Below are 20,265 nucleotides of genomic sequence, written 5' to 3' on the forward strand. Positions count from 1 at the left end.
GCGGGACATTACGCAAAAGTACAAGTATCGCATGCTTTCTCTCATAGGGAGTGGGTACAAAAGAGGGGAATGGCCAGACGAAAAACAAATAATAATGTATTTTCTCTCAGGGTTAGATTTATCTACATCAGGAATATATATTCCATATGTGGCAGAGAAGCAGAATAAGGAATACATGGGGGGAGGAAGGTGACCAACAAGAGGTAGAGAGGAGAGAGAACATGAGGGAGGGGACATGGGGACAAACAGGAGCCAGAAACAACGATGTACATAAGTAAAAAGGTCATGATGGCACCAACTGAAAAGTCAGTTTAAGGAAAGCTTATAAACTTAGGGCTGGGGACATGTCAGTGCTTGCCACACAAGCATGAGGACTTGAGTTTGGACCCCCAGCATTGCTATAGAGAGCTGAATGTGGCAGGGTCTTCCTGTATTCACTGGGAAGCGGAGACGGGCAGATTCCTGGAGCTCTCTGGTCAGTGAGCCTAACCAAATAGATGAGCGACAGGTTTAGTGAAAGTTTCTTTCTTTAAAAAAAAATGAGATGGACAGTGGCCAAGGAAAACATCCATATCAACTTCTGGCCTCCAGATATGTGAGCATATATGTGCATATATACCCACTCACATACATGTGTAATACATATTCTCTCTCTCTCTCTCTCTCTCTCTCTCTCTCTCTCTCTCTCTCTCTCTCTCTCCTGTCCCCCTCTCTCATACACACAACACTCCAAAAGGTAATTAGACATTTGAAAAATCCAGCTATCCTTGTTATATAAATTGATTCAACATGTAAAATGTCAAAATAAAGAAAAAAAATGGACTTATTTTTAAGACAAAGGCTTTAAATAGTTAAATAAAAGTGATTTACAAAACCCATTTTTAAATTAGTTGTGGATGAGACCACTAAAAAGATCTAGGGAAATATGAAAATTCAGTAGTGTTCTCTAGTCAGTTGTTTCAAAGATATTTCTCTCTATTTTTTTTTCTCTTCAAAACAATTGTTCTCATCTCTAGGGACACAGGATTTGCCAAGGGAGGCTTCTTAAAATTTTATATTGACTAAAAACTTTTAAAATTGATATATAAAATGTTTTTATATTCTCAGTGTTCCATGTGACATTTTGGTACATGCACAAATTAGTGTTGTAATCAAGGTTAACAGATCTATTTCTTTTACTTCTTTGTGGGAAAAATATTCAAAATTTTCTCCAGCTGGGAGCATTTTAAACAAATATCAGACACTGATTTCTTTCCAGTTCGGTAACACCAATATCAGAAAGATGGGGCTTGGGCAGATTTTTAAAAGGATGCCACCCAGCACTGAGAGACATTGTTTAGAGAAGCTGATATAGGAAGAATCAGATGATGGACTAAAAGCCACTAGGAAATTTCAGATATAGGTAATTAATATAATGCCTAATTATATGCCTCCCACTTCTTATTGTTCTTTATTTGAACCAAAATTTTCAGTTAGCTATCAGTTCTAATCTTGTTAGATGAGAGATCTTGCATTCCTTGGACTGTCTGTAAATAACCAAGTTTCTATTGGAATGGAAAATTGAACTCACTCTCTAAGATGTAAAGACATTCACTTGGCTAGTAAGGTGCTATCTCATCATTGACACAGGATCCCCTGTTGTCTAAAATGCACTTCGAAGCATCAATGTTGCAGATGCTGAATTACCCATCCTGTGGAGCCAAACCATATGAGAATCCCAAATCACCTTTTTCGCAGGTCAACGAATTTGAAATGGGAGGAGTCCAGGAGTCTCCGTCACATGTGTATCTTGATGGCCCAGAAACAACAAAGCCTTTGGGACATGTCAGCTCAATGGATTCACCAATCTTATACACTCTCTGAAATGGGGAGATTGTCAGGACATCTTGAACAACTGGCTTGAGGCACTCGGTCCCTGCAGGGAGAGAAATACCTCAGATGTGTTCAGTGGAGCAGAATAGTTAACAAGTGTAGGCAGATGATATGTGACTAAAGAGGTAATGCTAATGAGCTTTACTGTGTTTGTCCAGTCATGGGACCTCCTCTTAGTCAGTGAAATTTGGACCCCTAACTTCTCAGAAACACCACTAAAAAGCCATTTGTTCTGACAGCTGAGCTCTATTTGCCAAGGAATTAGCTCCAGAAACATCTGACTTCTGTTACAGCTTTTGAATATTTATTTTACTCTTATACCTCTTGAGTTTTTCTTTCTCTTTAAAGATTTATTTTTATTTTATGTAGACGTGTGTTTGCATGCATGTGAGTGTGTGAACCACATGTGTGCCTAATGCCATGCCTATGGAGTCAGAAGAGGGTGCTAGATCTCCTGGAACTGTATATACAGATGGTTGACAGCTGCCGTGGGGTTCTTGGAATCAAATCTGGATCCTCTGCGTGAGTAGCAAGTGCTCTTACCTTCCAAACCATCCCTCTATCTACTTTTTGTGTTTTTCTTAAGGTAAATCACAACACTTTTGAGTGACAGGTGCAGGGCATTTTAAATGTAAGTAGTCCCATAAGGTATTTGAGGTCCACTTATGAGTCTTGTTTGCATCTCAGTTTTTACCTTCCCACAGCATGGGTAGTCACAGGAAACATGCTTATTAAATCTTTCCCAGTAAAGGATGTGATTGTACCCCTCCTTCAAGAATAGTGGTTTGGAGATGATGGCAACTCATACAAAACCCCAAATCTGAGCGTTATCTTTTTTGGGGGATTTATCCATTTGTTTCAATTTTTACATCACCCAAGGCAGATTCCTGTGGTTAGATAAGTTTTCTGGTTCCATGCATTTCTTGTTTAGAGACATACTTCATAGCGCTATGTGCATGAGGCTAATATGCAAAGGCAGGAGAGCTGAAATCTGGTATTTTGAAATATCACTTTAGCAAATGAACCCCATTTACTGCTTCATTAAGTCTTTTCACCACAGTTACTAAAAAACAAATAGTAAAATGAACTGAACCGATTTTGCTCTATTTGTATTGGGCACATTCATTCTGCAGGGGAGTCATGCAATCGCTTGTCCCGCTCTCACGTTGGCATTCGACGTCTCCTTGCCTCCAGGTTCTGTCTGGTAAACATCTGTAGTACTGGTATCCCACAGCTTTGAATCCAGTAAGACAGGAAATTTCAACTTCCTCCCCAACGGAGTACAGTTTCTTTGCATTCTAGAATTAAAACCAAAAGCAGAAATTATGAGTGTGATTGATTGTCATCTCTGAATATTGGAGGGTCTCCCTGGATCCTGCCCATTGCATACTCTTGTTATATATTCATCCACACTGTCTTCTCCTCAACATAGCCCAAACATCATTCTTTTCATTCCTCCTCAACATAGCCCAAACATTGTTCTTTTCATTCCTCCTCCTCATCAGCATCTTTGTTCCCAGATAACTTTTCAGCTGTTTATCCTCTGAGTTAATTTTTCTGCTCTAAACAAATTACCATTTTTGTACTTAAAAACCTGCTCCCTTGGGGGCATGATGGTACATGCTTTTATTCCTAGCACTTGAGAGGCAGAGGTAGTAGATCCTCATGTGTTTAAGTCCAGCCAGGACTCCACGATGGGGCTGGTGTGCAGGCCTTACAGACTACAGCGGGTTGCACTTTCTGCCTGAGCTCTGTGTGCTTCCTAATCTGTGGAGATGCGAGCAAGCCTCCTCATGCTCTTTTCACAATGGACAGGAGCTCCCCTTGCTGTGGTCTGTTCAGCCACAACTTTCCCACCTGAAACCATGAGCAAAAATATATCCTTCCTCTCCTGAGTTGCTTCTGTCACACAATCTTTCAAAGATGTAGTCATTTCAATTTTATCTCTCTCTCTCTTTTCCTGAACACGTGTCACAGCAATGAGAAAAGTGACAAAAATTCCTAGTGTTGCTAGAATAGAAAGGGTTTCTGCTCTCTGTGTTATGGCTATATACTGTGTGATCATCCTATAATTATAAGCGTGTGCCATTGTTATTGAGATGAATGGGCTGCAGATCAGTTAAAAACTGTTCCTTTTCTAGCAACTGATTAGTTATCATATATTTTCCCAGATAATGGATAAAGCATTGCCTTATGCGGGCTCACTAAAAGTTTCAAGATAAAAGCGGGTCTTGCACATCTTGGTTGTTAGTTTAAACTAACCCATGCTACTATCACCACCTCCTGCCGTTTCCTTCTGCAGAATCTGTATTCTAAAGAAACAAAGCCACCTTCCTGTCTTTGATCCTAGTAGTCTCTTTTGTTGTCCATGCCCTCATGCCATCTTCCACTGGTTAGTCCATCTGCCCTGGCCACCTTCTTCCTGCCTTTCTCTCAAGACCCAGCTCATGCGGAACACCCTCTTGGCAAACTCCCGCTTCCTAAGGTGCACTGAACTTTCCTCTCTGAAGCATCTTGAACAATGCTTTATCTAGCTTTTATCACATTTAGCTCCTTTGATGCTGAAACAAGTGGCAACTTCACAACTCTCTCTCTCTCTCTCTCTCTCTCTCTCTCTCTCTCTCTCTCTCTCTCTCTCTCTCTCACACACACACACACACACACACACACACACTTAGAGAACCCTTAGTAGCTCTTTGAAATTGTGAAAAGCATCATCCTACCTAGGAGAGCTGGTAAAGGAGCCCCCTATTCCTTTACAGGAGAGAGAAGAATACTAAGTTTTTATTAGAAAGTTCTTCTCAGAAACAAACTTGGCAATCTGACGGTGAAAAACTGAGCAACCAGCCTTTGTCATGACTTGTTCATGTTACATCCTAGAAGAGTCTTAATGTCTTGGATACAAAAAGACTATCCTGTTGGTTATTATTGATGTGTCTTTGTTTCCAAGGGAAGTGAACTGTTAAGAAATATTGATGACTTGGATCTTTTTTTTTTTTATTAACTGCACACTTTAAAAATTATTTTACTTATTACTGGTGTGTGTGTGTGTGTGTGTGTGTGTGTGTGTGTGTGTGTGTTGTGATGCGATATGATGTGTGTATGTGTAAGCATGCCAGAGTTCCTGTGTAGAAGTCAAAGAACCACTTTTGGGAGTTGGTTCCATTCTTCTACCATGGATTGTACTTGGCCAGGGCTTGTACAGTAAGCACCTTTACCTGATGAGCCCTCTCACTAGCTGACTGCTGTATACTTTTCATTCATGCATTTCTCCTGAAACAAGTTACTGCTTTGAACTTCTGTCTCCATTTCTCCAATGAAGCAATAACTTATAAAAACATATTGTCATCATTGAGCTTATTCTCCAAACTCCACAACTCTGCTAAATAACTCTTCCGGTTGTTTGCTTGGTTTTGTTTGTTTGCTTTTGAGACAATTTTGTATTAGTAAGCCTTGGCTGGTCTGTAACTCACTATGTACACGAAGCTGGCCTTGAACTTACATAGATCCACTTGCCTCTGCCTCCTGAGTGGTGGGATTAAAGAAGTGCTTCACCACACCAGGTTTAAATAACTCTTTTTCTAATACATATATTGTTCAGGTCTGTGGGACTTGGTTATAGCATCAGGGAATAGAGTAAGAGACATAATCTCATTTTTATAAGAGGATCCATAAGCATAATGAATTCATCTTTAAAGCCTCAGTGGGTTTTTAAAATCAAATAATAAGGAGTTTTTAATAGTTCTTGCATGCAGCTGGTATGAATATGTTAAACATTATTTAGGCAGCTAGATCTGATAATACATAATTTTGACGTCTCTGTTCTAAAGCAGGCACCAGAAAATGTTTTTCTATAAAGGGCCTGTATCAGTCAGTTGTTGGTCATAGAGCATCTGTCATAATTATTCATATTTTCTAGTACTGCTGGGAAGCAGCCAAAGGTAATATGTAAATAAATGAATATGGCTGTGTTGTAAAATTTAGATTTTTAAAGTAACAAACTAGATTGAGCCTCTAGGCTGTAGTTTGCTGACACCTGTTCTAAAGAATTTGGCTCCACTCTATGACTCCCAGCCTAGAAGCATTAGTACTACTGGATGGGAGTTTGTGGATATTGGCTTTTTGGGGGCCTGTGGTGGTTTGAAAGAAAATGGCCCCCATAGGCTCACAGGGAGTGACATTTTTAGGAGGTGTGGCCTTGTTGGAATAGTTGTGGCTTTGTTGGAGGAAGTGTGTCACTAGGGTGGTGGACTTTGAGGTCTTAGAAGCTCAAGCTAGGCCTAGTGGCTCACAGCTCACTTCCTGATGCCTACCAATCAGGCTGTAGAACTCTCAGCCCCTTCTCCAGTACCGTGTCTTCGTACATGCTGTCATGCTTCCAGCCACAAAAATAACAGACTAAACCTCTGAAAGGTAAGCTAGACCAACATTAAATGTTTTTTCTTTATAAGAGCTGCCATGGTCATGGTGTCTCTTCACAGCAATAGAAACCCTAACTAAGACAGGGCTTCACCTGAGAGCTAGTGAACCAGAAACTGTAAAAATGGAAGTGGCTGATCTGTGTTTTAATATACCCTCCATTGCATTGGTGAGACTGAGCTCTCCACTCTGGAATAAAGACTGATTGAAATTACCTCCTTCCAAAATGCCTCCTCTTAAGACCTTTAGGCACAGCACATTAGAAGATACAATATGGGCTATTGGCCATGGATATCTGTGAGAGTGGGTTTAGAGATTTGTGTTACTGAGTTTTCATAATAAATGTACTGTTGGAAAAGGATTAATTTAAAGGTTTTATTCAGTTTAAAAATGTAAAATGGATAGAGAGCATGCCTTTTGTGATCAATTTTAACATTATATATATATACATACACATATACACACACACACACACATATATATGTATATATATACATATACATATATATGTATATAAAGATTTATATCTAAAGCCACAGATGTTTGTGACAGTGAGTGCTCAATTCTTATAAAAAGCATAGGAACATATTGTGGTTTGATGAAAAACATGAAATTAAAAAACATTAGGCTGGGCAGTGGTGGCACATACCTTTAGTCCCAGAACTTGGGAGGCACAGGCAGGTGGATCTGCATGAGTTCAAGGCCAACCTGTTCTACAGAGTGAGTTCAAGGACAGCCAGGACAACACAGAGAAACCCTGACTTGGAACTCTATCCCCCCCATATATATATATATGACTTATATTGATTGCTTAAGGATTCTACAGATTTCTAACCTAAACAGATAATACAGACTCAACACCTCAAATGGTTATATCGAAGTCTCCTTTATATCTCAGAGAATCTGCCTTAGATGATGCATGTTACTTCACTCCAACTCAGAAATAAACAGCCAGGTCTCAGTTGCAGACTGTTACAGCCATCCAAACCTACCCTGTGCTGAAGCTCCATTCTCTACTAACACAGTCTACTGCTTTCTTATGACCCGAGTGGAACAAAGGAAAATGACACCTGGCTCTTCCTTGACTAACAAGCAGGCATGAAGACACCTCTGGGAATTCACGATGAAAGTGTGTCCCAGAATTTCTGGATATTCCTTTGTACTTTTGAGATAACATATTCTTAAAGTAGGAAAATAATTCCAATGAAGAGAAAACACATATGTTTCAAGTTCTGTTTTTGAACTTTAAGCCAAAAGTTATGGTTAGGATGCTTACCCAGATAAATCCATTTTCTGGCAGAGCTGGCTGAGGACACCCTGAATCTGTTTCTTTCTCAGGAAGGTCTACCTCTTTCATTTCTTCATTGTCACTGATACATGGTTGTCCACTAAAAGGGAAAAACAGATAAGTGTGCGTGCACATATATATACATACATGTATTAAAGCAACATGTCCACTCTGTCTGCATATTGATAACATACAGATACTGATTAAATAGAGAGATCCCACTGCTTAGTGAACTAAGTATAGGAGCAGATTTGGTGCTTTAATAGTACATTGTGTAGGCACATCTAAAATTCTAAGTGTTATTATTATTATTATTATTATTATTATTATTATTATACAGTAGTCAATGCTAACCAGCGATCCTTGGTTCCCTTGCACCCAACCTTACACATTTTCCATTATTGAGAATGTACAGTCTTCCTCTTGCCGCTGCTCGCCCTCACAGCGCTGCCCTCCTCGCTGGGGAGCAGGGTTATTACACTCCCGAGTTCTCGATCTCCTATAAGCTGCATTGCACGTGCTCCAGGATGACCAGCAGCTCCAGTTTCCATCTACTGCCTCTGCAACAGAGGAAGACCCATTGCCATCCTGCTGCAAAAAAAATTTGAGCTTTGAAACTAGGACAGCCTGGTTTCTTCACATTTGCTTGGCAACATGCTTTGTGGGACGTTATCACTTTACAGTGAGGACTGAATGAACTTACTTACGGAAGGGGTCTGATACATTGAGATTCATTGATTACTTTTCCCGTTCTCAAATGCATGAATAAAATAGCAAAAGCTATGAATCACTTGGATCATCAATAAACATATCAGTAATATACACACATGCATGAAAAACACATGTATGTGCATATATACACATATATGTAGAAATGATAAAATTTTCTGAACAAAATTATGGTGGTTTGAGTAAGAATGGCCTCCACAGGCTCATATATTTGAATGCTTTGTCATCAGGGAGTAACACTACCCGAGAGGGACTAGGAGTGTGGCCTTGTGGGAGTAGGTGTGGCCTTGTTGGAGTAGGTGTGGCCTTGTTGGAGTAGGTGTGGCCTTGTTGAAGGAAGTGTGTCACTGGGGGATGGGCTTTGAGGTTTCAAAAGCCCAAGCCAGGCCCAGTGTTTTTTCCTGCTGCCTTCAGATTCCCAGCTAACGTGCTCCCTGACATGTTGTTAATGGACTAAACATCAGAAACTGTAAGCAAGCCCCAATTACGTACTTCCTTTCTAAGAGTTGCAATGGTATCATGATATATCTTCATAGCAAGAGAACATTGAATAAGACAGAAATAAATATCAAATTACACTTTTATAGGTATTAGAACATATTCCCACTCCTAGACTTCTCCCTTCCTCTAAAGAAAATTCAAGTTAATATATTTAGCCATGTATGAAAACTTTGCCTGTGGCATAATTTATCCCTTTATGAACATCCTGCTTATACATTATAACACACATAATAATATAATTCTCCAGTATAAGTATGTGGTGGTTTGAATAATAAATGCACCCCACAGTTTCGGAGATTTGAATATCTGATCCCTGGTTGCTATCCCTGTTTTGGGGAGGCTTAGGAGGGGTGTCCTTGCTGGAGAAAGTGTGTTGCTGGAGTTGGACTTTGAAGTTTCAAAGGCTGCGTGCTGTTTCTGGTGTTCTCTCTTTGCTTCCTGTTTGTGGTTCTAGATGTAGGTTCTCAGCTGCTGTTCTAGACACCCCACCCACCCCGATTTTTTTTTTTTTCAGACATTTTCTGTGTACCTTTGCACCTTTCCTGGAACTCACTTGGTAGCCCAGGCTGGCCTCGATCTCTGGTGTTCTCTCTTTGCTTCCTGTTTGTGGTTCTAGATGTAGGGTCTCAGCTGCTGTTCTAGACACCCACCACCCACCACCCGATTTTTTTTTTGGGGGGGTTTTCGAGACAGTTTCTCTGTGTAGCTTTGCACCTTTCTTGGAACTCACTTGTAGCCAGGCTGCTCGAACTCACAGAGATCCGCCTGCTCTGCCTCCCGAGTGCTGGGATTAAAGGCGTGCGCCACCACCGCCCCGCCTCCCACCACCCGATTTTGCCACTGCTCCATTCTATCAGTTGTCTTGCTCATGGTGTTTGGTCACAACAGTCAAAGAGAAACAAAGACACAATGTCATGCACTAACTTTATGATGTCTAATATTATAGGCAGTATATTATAAATCCTTTATATGTGTCTTAAAAAGGTTTAACCACACGCATGTGCAGGCACACACACATATATTTCAACCCGCAAGTAATAATAGAATTATCCTCATATTTTGGATGAGGATATTGTAGCTTTGGATAGGTTATATAAATTTTCCAGTGTCATGCAGCTCATAGGTTACAGCAGAGCCCGGCATTGTTTGCCTTTGGAATCTAATTGTTGGAGGCTTGTTAATAAGGTGGAGGTTGCTAGTGAGTTTTATTTTGCTTAAATTTGTCAAGCTATAATATATTTCTGAGTGGGCAAGGCACTGACCTCACAATCCATCCCTGGCACTTACCGGACTTGTAATCCGGAGACCGCCTCTCACAGTTCTCCCCGTAGGTACCACTCTGGCACACACACAGACACTCCGTGCCTGAGAGCGTGGGACGGCCATTATTAGGACACGGAGCGCACTGGCAAGGGTCAAACTTGGCTGCATATTCTTGAAACGCTTTCCTCAGGTTGTTCCGTTTTGTCACTGCACACGGGATGTTTCTGACCAAGTCGGTGATCGGGGCGAGCTGAGGACAGGTGACAGAGAGCTCTAGTCACTTCCACGTGGGCGTTGTTTTTACCACTGCAATCTAGTTCTCATCGAATCAGTGCTTACCAGAAAACCTCACACTTCCAAGGAATTTTTAGAGAATCTAGTATAGATTTCGGGCTGTTGAGCCAGAATAGGAAAGCCCAGTGCCTGGGGGCGGCTGCAAACTGCGTCGAATTAAGCATTCGCTGCATGTCCACAGGGGAGGAAGTCGCATGTTGCTTATTTGGGCTTGTATCATGTTATTTATTAAGCATCAAGTACAAGTAGCTAAAGTGCTGAGACAGGTCACCAAGAATTACTAATGCTCATTAGTGCTCTGTCGTTACCTCATTAACTGATTCAGGCAGGGAGCTCTGGAGAGGATGAGGAGAGGTTTCATTGCTTTCTGTCTATGGATGTGCTTTTGTTGGAGTCAGTTGAGGAAATGCACCATGGGAGGAAATGGAGAGGTGAACTTGCCATTCATGTGAATGGGAGGATTGTAGAAACAGATTACACAGGTAACAGGAAAGTGCGCTCACTCTGTGTCGAAAGAAGCAACCATCTAGTGTAGTGCTGGCTTTGTTCCTACCATCATCTGTGGAACTCACGTGTTTTCCTGCTTCATGTAAAGGATCCTGTGTTTATAATGATTCAACTGTTCTTTCTGTATTTAAATGAATAAGCATAATAGCTTTGGGAAACCTCTTAAAATGTAGTTATGTCATAGGCAAATCTGACTCTACATGACGTAATACTATAGAAAGTACCCGTTGAACAGCAAAACTCACCTTTTTGTCTAATTACAACAAATACAAAACTGGAAAATCAAATCTATGGCTATGGAAACTGGAAATCAAATGGATCTAAAATTTTCTTGATGTGTTCAAAAAGTGGAGTCGCATGAAAATCACAAAAATGAATATTACTGTTCCCTAGGGAGATAAGAGTGCTACTCCCAGGCATGTATGAGCAATGTTATTCACTAAATTCCTCTTCTCAGCATTTCATGCATGCCAATAATTCTAAATATGGTACTACAATGCTCACTTAAAATTTAAAAGCAATAGATGTGCAATCTAACATTTTTAAAAAAGATACGTCATGCCTGTATATTAAAAACAGGCATTTTGTTTATCATCTGAAAAAGAAATGGAAAGAGAATTGTGTGGCTTGCAGTCTGAGCTGGTGACAAACTGCTGCACCCCTTTACCCCTAACATTCTCCCATCTCACCTCAAAATCAATCACAACAGGGTTTTCCTTCACTGATTCTAACCACTCAGAAAAGACTTTCTCCTCTGGACCAGAGTTCCCCTTCTCCCAGGCCAAGGCTGCTGCTTGCTGACTCCTCCCACCCTGGACCAGGGATATGGATTTCTCTGCTCCCTGCAACAAAGAACCTGCAAGATATTGAAGAAAACGATCCATTCAATTTTATTGAAAACTCATACTTTAAAGACAAGTCAGTCTTCGAAGGAGAGCCATGTAGAGAGCACGGTTAGGTAGTACCAATGGGTAAACTCAGAGAAAAGAGGGAAGGAACATTCCTTATCCCTACAAGGGGGTTAATAATCCAGATTACAGTAACGGTGCCAATGGCACCATTTAGTCAGCACAGGGCACACACCAGGCTCATCACACACAGTATCTTACATAGTTCTCTCGACAGTCCTAAGTAGGTATTAGTGTCACTGCAGATACTAAGGCTGAAAGCAATTTGTTCTTGAAGCACGCAGTTAGCAACAGGCAACAGTGGGATGGAAATGCACCTTCATCTCTGACTCTTTGGCTCTTGACTATTTGCAGCCAACATTCCCCTACGTTGGGGGTCCATGGAATGACTCACACCACGGACTTGCCGACTGCTATGCTAGAAACTGTCACTAGCTGGCCAACCCCCACTCCCAAACAGTGATAGGTTGTTTTTAAACTTGCACCTTCACACATGAGTAGGAGGTGAGAAGAGGGAAACTAAACTGAGTGGCATGACAGCCAGTGATGCAGGTGAGAGTCAGCCCCATCACTCTGGTACCATGATAGCCAGTGATGTGGGTGAGAGTCAGCCCCATCACTCTGGTACCTCCTCTAGACTTTCAGGAAGGGTAGCCAGGTCATTACTGTTCAGAAATTCTCAGGTGAGATGGTGTAGAATGGAAGACAAACTCTCACATGAAGAAAGAAGTCTCATCATTTCCAAAGGGAAGACATAAAAAAGGTTTAGACATTTTTGTATTTATTTTGGTAGAACAGCAGGGGTTGGGGGGAGGATAAATTAGTGCCTGACGTTATATTGATGTTGTTGTATTGATTGACAGGACAGTGGTGTGTCGTGCAGCTAATTTTCAGATTGGTACCATATATTTCACAAACAGATTGATCTCAGTAAAAGTTATATATGCTGGGCGTGGGGTCTTAAGGAGGGAAAATTGTTAGTAGAATACTATTAGCTGGTTTTAACAGAATTCAGTTTCCTCGTACCCAGGGTCCTCTGCTTGCTAGGCAAACATTCTACCATGAAGTTATATCCCTAGCAGCCTTTTGTTGTATGTCGCATGGTAAACTACAGAGTCAAACTAGCTGTTACAAACTCAGTGTTTAACATAGGGCAGATTTTGTTCTTCTCACATAATGAGGATTCTCAAGATACACACTGAAAGTAAACACTACGATTATTTCCATGTTGTGTGTGAGAAATCCTAGACAAGGGAAGATTAAGCTCTTGATGTTGGTCACATAGTGAATCAACACTGGAGACAAAGTTTGAATTCAGGCAGTGGGCCCTGCAAGGGTGATAGTTTCTCAACGTGCTAAAAAATGTCATCATGCAGGGTCGCTTGGCTCAGTTTGGGAGGAGGGGACTGGACCTGCCCGGACTGAGTCTACCAGGTTGATCTCAGTCCTCGGGGGAGGCTTTGTCCTGGAAGAGGTGGAAACAGGAGGTGGGCTGGGGGGAAGGGGAGGGGAACGGGAGGGGAACGGGAGGGGGGGGGAGAACAAGGGAATCCGTGGCTGATATGTAGAACTGAATTGTATTGTAAAATAAAATAAAATAAAAAAGAAAGTATCATATATACATCATAAAAGGTGAGACTATAAGATTGAGTAATATATTGAAATTGTCTAATAAAGGAAGTAGAATTAGAGGTAAAAAAAATGTCATAACCAGAAAAACACCGTTTGACTTCTCTGATTTGACTTTTTACCCCCCCACCTTCTCTTTTTCTGCAGAACGTATGGTCCAATATTAAGTCTGTGAATTTCTTGGTACTGTTTTTCCTTTGTTTATTTGGAGTTGAAGGAAGCACTGAACACCATGTCAGCTTATTGGATATGTCAGAGTCTCTTTATAGTTTTAAGAACTCAGAAAAAAAAATCCTTTAACCTCACCACAGTTTTCAAGTCTAAAGATGGAACATGCTTTATCCCTATCACCTATAAACATCATACTGATTGTGAGTGGGATAGTGTGAGTCTTTACTAGGATTAAATCCAAGTATTTTGGCTGGGTGTGCAAATACTGTTTAATTTCTAGCAAAGCTGTTTTCAAAAGTCAGCTTTATTTTACCAGCTTATGCTTGAGTCAAATTGACACACTTGTTATTGGTTTGTGGATATTCATTCTTTGTCTCTCTGAGCTTTCGTTCTTCATCTACAAACTGGTCGTCATAATGGCACTTGTCTTACAGGGCTGCTATAAGGATTAAACATTAGCAAAGATCAGTTCTCACATACAACAAAACAGTGCCTGGGATACAGTAAGGACTTGACCAGTGTTGATTCCCTCCTCCCTCAATCCCTTCCCCTCTTCTTTCCTCCCTCAATTCTCTTTCTTTCATGTGTTTACTGAAGTACTCTATTAAGCATTTAGAGTATAGAGAACATAGAGACTATGACAACATCCTAGATTTTCTTAAAAGTTAGTACAGAAAATAAGAAGTAAACACACTGCAGTATGATGAATGCTATGATACCGCGAACACAGTTTGCAGTATGAGCTAGTAGGAAAGAACCCGACCCTAATTATAATGATGGAGGTGGGAGATGGGAAAGACATCATAGACCACCTATCAAAAATTACAATTTCAAGATTTGGTGACGTCGAAGAAAAAAACCACATTGTTAGTAGTAACATAGCATAGTAAACATTTAAGTTCAGAAATACTCCTCATTCTCTTTGTTCAGTGTTTTTTTTTTAATTTTTATTTATTTATTTATTTATTTATTTTGGTTTTTCAAGACAGAGTTTCTCTGTGTAGCTTTGCACCTTTCCTGGAACTCACTCTATAGCCCAGGCTAGCCTCGAACTCACAGATCTGCCTGCCTCTGCCTCCCGAGTGCTGGGATTAAAGGCATGCATTGTTCAGCGTTTTTACATACTCAACAGTTCTGTTCTCACTGCCTCATTGGATCCCCTGTTTCCCTGTTTCAGCTCTTTACTTACTTGCTGGGTTAAACCCTTGATATTAATTATTTTGCTTATGTTCCTAAACTCCATTTTCTCCATTTCTTTCCTGATTCAAGCCATCATGGGCTTTGCATACAAACAGCCCTGGGTCAGAGAACAGAGGAAAAAGAGGCAAGCTTTGTCTTTTGAACTCACAAGTCCACCTTTGTAAATCTGGTGGGAGTCATAGATTGGATGGCCACAATTTTCACTGTGTAGGACCAGTCTCCTGAGAGAAAAAAGTAATTGTCCAGCTCTTATATTTGAATTTAAATATCAAAACCCAAGCCTCCTGTGACTCAGAAGAGGAAATTTAAATACTAATTATAGGATGATAAAAATACACAATGCCTTGGGCCATTTTCCTTTTCAAAAGGAGAAAAAGGTTTTGAGCAATAGGATGAATGAGAATTTAGATTTGATAAATTCCTCAATGGAGAATGAGGGTTCTATTACTTGGAGTTGAGTTTAGGAGGGCTTGCTGGGATAAGAGGAATCTGACAGAAACAAATTTGTATCTAATTTGTCTCTAGTACTAGTATGTGAATGAATATTTTTATCTAACATGGCACACAAGTTAGTGCTGATTTAAAAAACATAAATAATTCTCTGTTATGTGCATAACATAGTCAAGACTTCCTTAAACCTAGAGGAAGGCGAGGAAGTCTTGAGTGAGAATCTGCATGGACATAGACTGTCCTGATGTTCCTTGGGATGAGGACTAGGAAAGATCGTCAACACGAGACTGGGTACCTATGCATGGAAACAGGGACCAGAGCAGGGAGACGGCACATGAGAGGAAACCAGGATATGGAAAGACAACAGGATAACAAAGATCCAATTTGTTCTCTGATGCTAAGTACCCCTGATGCTCCCTCAACAAGTGTGCGTGTGCACAGACAAGTACACACTGAGATTAGCCCTGGGGGTTAACAAAGGAGATGAGTCAGGGTCAGATATCTGACTGAAAATTAAAAATTAAAAGTCAGAATAATAGATTTACGTTACACTGGTAATTTTATATTTTTCTACTCTTTAGAAGGAATGGGAATTTGAGGGATAGGCTAGGTTCTGTTTAGGAAATAGAAAACCTTATCTGTGAATGTGTGAATTTTCCTACTTTTTCTTCAATTGAGAAAAAATGGTTGACTGTTCTCTACATAATAAATTTTAGTCATTTCACACACACCCCATTCCTCTCTTTCATGCCCTTCTCTGAACCACGGGTTCTCTTCTTCTCAATGCATTGATCTCCTACTTTCACATCTTCCTTTTGTGCATGGAACACTAAGTTCATGAGAGTCAGTTTCTGAGCATTGGTGGGAAGTTGTTCAGTAGAACCAATTGAGGAAAATAATTCCCAGGCTTGCCCACAGGCCAGCCTGGTGAGAGACTCAGTTGAGGTTCTCTCTTCTAAAATGACTCTAGCTTGTGTCAAGTTGACATAAAACTATCCAGTACAGTATCCAGTTTTTAAGTTTATATTATGAAATTACTTGTCTGCTTTCCATACTTTTTTTTTTCTTTCATTTTTTTTGGGGGGGGGTGGACTGTGGTATAAATGTAGTTGCCAGTTAATTATCCTCATTTTGTTTATGCTTAACACACATATATACCACTGATATAGTCAAATACAATATTTAATATTGTCTATTAATTACTATAATAAAAATACTTCTATTTGTTTCTCATCTGTATTCCTCATGAGATTGCAAATTTCAGATGTGGGAGTTTCTGTGACTGTACTCCTGTGTGTTTGGAGCAAAATAAATAGCAATCAATAAGTCAGGCAAAGTAGGAGAAGAAAAATTTCATATAAAGTAGAAGTTTCTTATAGTTCCAAGACATATGAGAAAATGTGAGTTTTTTAGATGATTGGAAAACTTTAGCTTTGCAGAGAAAGAGGCAAGGCCTTCGCCTCAAGTCCAGATGAGATCGTGACACCCTTGCCTCTGGTTTAAAAATGCTTTCAGGCCTATTTTGTTCCCTTCTTTGGGTTGAGACCTCTACGGCCTCTTAAGGGTACCTTTCTGTTCAGTCAGTTCAGTTTGATTTATTTCAGAGCTATGACTGTTGAGTAGGGGCGCACAGGCTTCATTCCTGTGACAGCCTCCTGGGAAAATATTCTGAAAAATTGATCTAACAGCCCTTATGCCTTTCTGGAAAAGAAAAAGCAGCCATTTGCTTTCTCCCCCAGCTGTACAGAGAGCAAATGCCCTTGGTATCTCCAACCCCAAGTAAGGTTGATATAAAAAGAATTTTGGTTTTCTCTGTGTTTTCTCTCCTCTAGGTTCTTCCGCATACAACAATATGGCTCACTGTCGAAGGTCACTGGTGTCTCTGTTATCTTGGACAACACTTACTAGAATGTAGGATTCTGACTAACTCTCAGACTTTTGTCTTTGAAACAAAGAAACCAATATGTAAGAGTCTTTAAAAATGCAGTAGCCACAAAGCCTGCCTAAGTCCTACAATGACAACAAAACTTTACAGTTTATAGCCAACAAAGCCCCCTCTAAATAGTTATCCCTGTATCCACAGAGAAACTTGGCTCTCATCCCTCAAGAAAGAAGCTTCCTTTTGCAGCAGACAGGGGCTATTATGTAGATCTACAATTGGCCAAAAAGAAGAGACTAAGTGGTCACGGGGTGCTCAGTCCCAACTAGTACGTCTAATGTAATCCCACACTAGGGCTGAGGGAATACTGGGGAAGAGGGGCCAGAAAGATTGTCAAATCTATAGAGCCAGAATTCTTGCTGCTATAAAACTCCTCCTCGACATCTCGGGGAAGTTGAACCCATAAAATCTCAGTATGGGGCCGGGCGGTGGTGGCGCACGCCTTTAATCCCAGCACTCGGGAGGCAGAGGCAGGCGGATCTCTGTGAGTTCAAGGCCAGCCTGGGCTACCAAGTGAGTTCCAGGAAAGGCGCAAAGCTACACAGAGAAACCCTGTCTCGAAAAAACAAAAAAAAAAAAAAAAAAAAAATCTCAGTATGGTTGATGAAACAAGACCTTATAATGACAACACTTGTCAACATGCCAGGTGGAAGGGGAGATTTCACCAGGCTCCACCTCTAGATGAAGAACTACAGGCAATCAGTGACTACTGAGAGGGGAGACTGTTTCCTTTAGGGATGAATGTCCTCCTATGTTATACAATCCCAAGTAGTTAGCGCTAAAGACATGTCTATATCAGCAACACTATATGGACTCAGTAGGTTTTATGTACACACACACACACACACACACGCACACGCACACGCACACGCACACGCACACGCACGCACGCACGCACATACATATAAATAAACATGTATGTGTATAAATATGTAATAACAGTTATAGAAGAAGAGAGGTCATAAATTTGAGAGTGTGGAGGAGGGACATGAGAGGAGTTGGAGGAGTTATAAGAAGGGGCAGAAATATTGTAAATAAAATATTCATGTATGAGATTCTAAAAAAAACCAAATTAAAACAAAATAAAACTATAGCTTGACTATATGAACAGGTGATTTAATTTGTTTTATAACGTCATGAATGTAATTTAGATATCCCAACATGGAATCGGATCAAACCATCTCACCTTGGTAATGAGAGACAATCAAGATCCAACCATTGATGATAAATCAATAATGACTTCAGAAAAAATTATCCAGACATAAGAGTACAAATTCCAGAATCAAAATAAGTATACACTGTGCATGGTAACACTAATCTGTAATCCTCCCACTTAGGAAGTTGAATCAGGAGGATAATGGGTTAGGAAACAGCCCAGGCTGTCCATGGTGAGACCCTTTCTCAAAGCCAAAGTAAGAACAGAGTCTTCTGTATCAGTCTTTCCAAAAAGAACTAAAGCCAAGAGGTTTTGGAAAAATGGTTTTCACACATGATTACCTGACACTAACTGAATGCCTTCTAATCTCGGCTCCTCTTTGTATTGTGTTTATGATATTTGTTTCAGACATAGAGGTGTTTAAAAAAATGTTCACACTAAGGTCTAAGTGCTTGTGTGTGCTCCCACATGCACATTTATGCCTGAGGATTGCCTCAGTGGTCAGGAGCTTTGGGGACAATCAGTCAGTTTGCATAGTGTCAGGATGCCATCCGTTGTACATTATGGATCTTATAAATATGAAATAATGGGCGTCAGTGAGGGACAAGGTCCCAAGGGGCACTTTCATATTCTGTGTTCTAAAGTTGCTTCTGTAAGATGGAATATTATGAAAAGGAATCAGCACACACTTGTTTTTAATACCACATCGTTAACGATTGGTGTGTTCTGAGTTCAGCTCCCCGTCCTACTTTTCAGCCCAGACACCACTGCTGGAATCCATGCCTGAATCAGGCAAACTCTAATTAATCTCAGTGTTCCAAGAAGTGCCTGAGTCCAGACATTCAGAGAATAAGGGAGTAGTGCAAGGAATGATAACAGCAGGCGTCCACCTCAAGTCTCAGAAATGTGGACGACCATCTGACCAGAGGGATGGGACTGAACTCTGGTATGATCGGCAGCTTTTTAGTTGCCATAACCATTTCCTTCATCCTTATAAACTTCGCTGGTCAGAAACATAAGACAGTTTCTAAAAACACACTGTCTTTTGCCTCCTTAGATCTCAGGTCTCAATAAAGGAAAACTTCAAGATTCAATTCCTGCTTCTGCACGTGTGCCTTTTGGTGACAGGTGGCATGGATTCCAGCATTCTGATTGCAAGTCTGTGTTTTTAATGGTTGGCTACCTACATGTCCTTGCTTTCTAAGTTTCTTAGAGGGGAAGTCTGGTTTATATTCATGTTTACTTTCCAATGCCTGATAAAGAGTCTGGTGAGGAGTTCTACCTATGGGAAAATTCAATATACTGTTCATTGAATTGAACAGACTAAGAATAAGGAAAAGAACACCTCAGTCATTTGTACTTTTTTTTTCAAGACAGGATTTTTCTCTGTGTAGTTCTGGGCACCCTGAAACTTGCTCTATAGACCAGGCTGGTCTTGAACTCACAGAGATCCCTGCCTGCCTCTGCCTTCCAAGTGCTGGGACTACACGCGTGAGCCACCCCCACCCAGTTTCTACTTTTTAAGTAGTGCTAATGATATTTTATTTTCACCTTCCCTCACAGCACGTAGTGTTTTGAGGCAGACAGATAATATCAACGAAGACATAGTAGTCATGTGCAATATGGTAAATGATGCGCAGCCTCGGGACACACGGGACAAATTGCGGAGAGAGCGCTGTTACCTTCGTATTTTTCAGACAGCTTATTCGTTGTGCACCGCTGTTCTCTCGTGGTGCTTGTAAAAAAGAGAAAGCGTTTCTTTGTTTCATACTGGACACAGTTCCGGGTTTCTTCCTCTGTTAGACCTAGAAAGTGAAATACAGGCAAAAGCCCCTGAGAACGCACCATTGAGAATTCAAGGAAGACGGCCACGTGGCTCTGGCCACTGTCATGCGGCTGGATACTGTCATCAGCTTCTAACCTGCTCAGCTCTAATGGA

At 40.7% G+C, this 20,265-nt stretch overlaps 1 protein-coding gene across 1 annotated transcript in view; it reads right to left on the reverse strand.

Moving 5' to 3' along the window:
* C6 (complement C6) overlaps window positions 1-20,265 on the reverse strand; it is a 79,158-nt gene that overhangs the window by 14,143 nt on the left and 44,750 nt on the right. Inside the window, exons 9-15 of the mRNA XM_028875580.2 lie at window positions 20,009-20,131; window positions 11,563-11,729; window positions 10,097-10,322; window positions 7,968-8,139; window positions 7,568-7,679; window positions 3,038-3,170; window positions 1,727-1,915 (exon numbers count right to left, since the gene is read on the reverse strand). Of these exons, the coding sequence (XP_028731413.1) occupies window positions 1,727-1,915; window positions 3,038-3,170; window positions 7,568-7,679; window positions 7,968-8,139; window positions 10,097-10,322; window positions 11,563-11,729; window positions 20,009-20,131 (1,122 nt within the window). The remainder of the gene's footprint in view (window positions 1-1,726; window positions 1,916-3,037; window positions 3,171-7,567; window positions 7,680-7,967; window positions 8,140-10,096; window positions 10,323-11,562; window positions 11,730-20,008; window positions 20,132-20,265) is intronic.

Source organism: Peromyscus leucopus, chromosome 11 (genome assembly GCF_004664715.2).
Source record: "Peromyscus leucopus breed LL Stock chromosome 11, UCI_PerLeu_2.1, whole genome shotgun sequence".
NCBI classification, from domain to species: Eukaryota; Metazoa; Chordata; class Mammalia; order Rodentia; family Cricetidae; genus Peromyscus; species Peromyscus leucopus.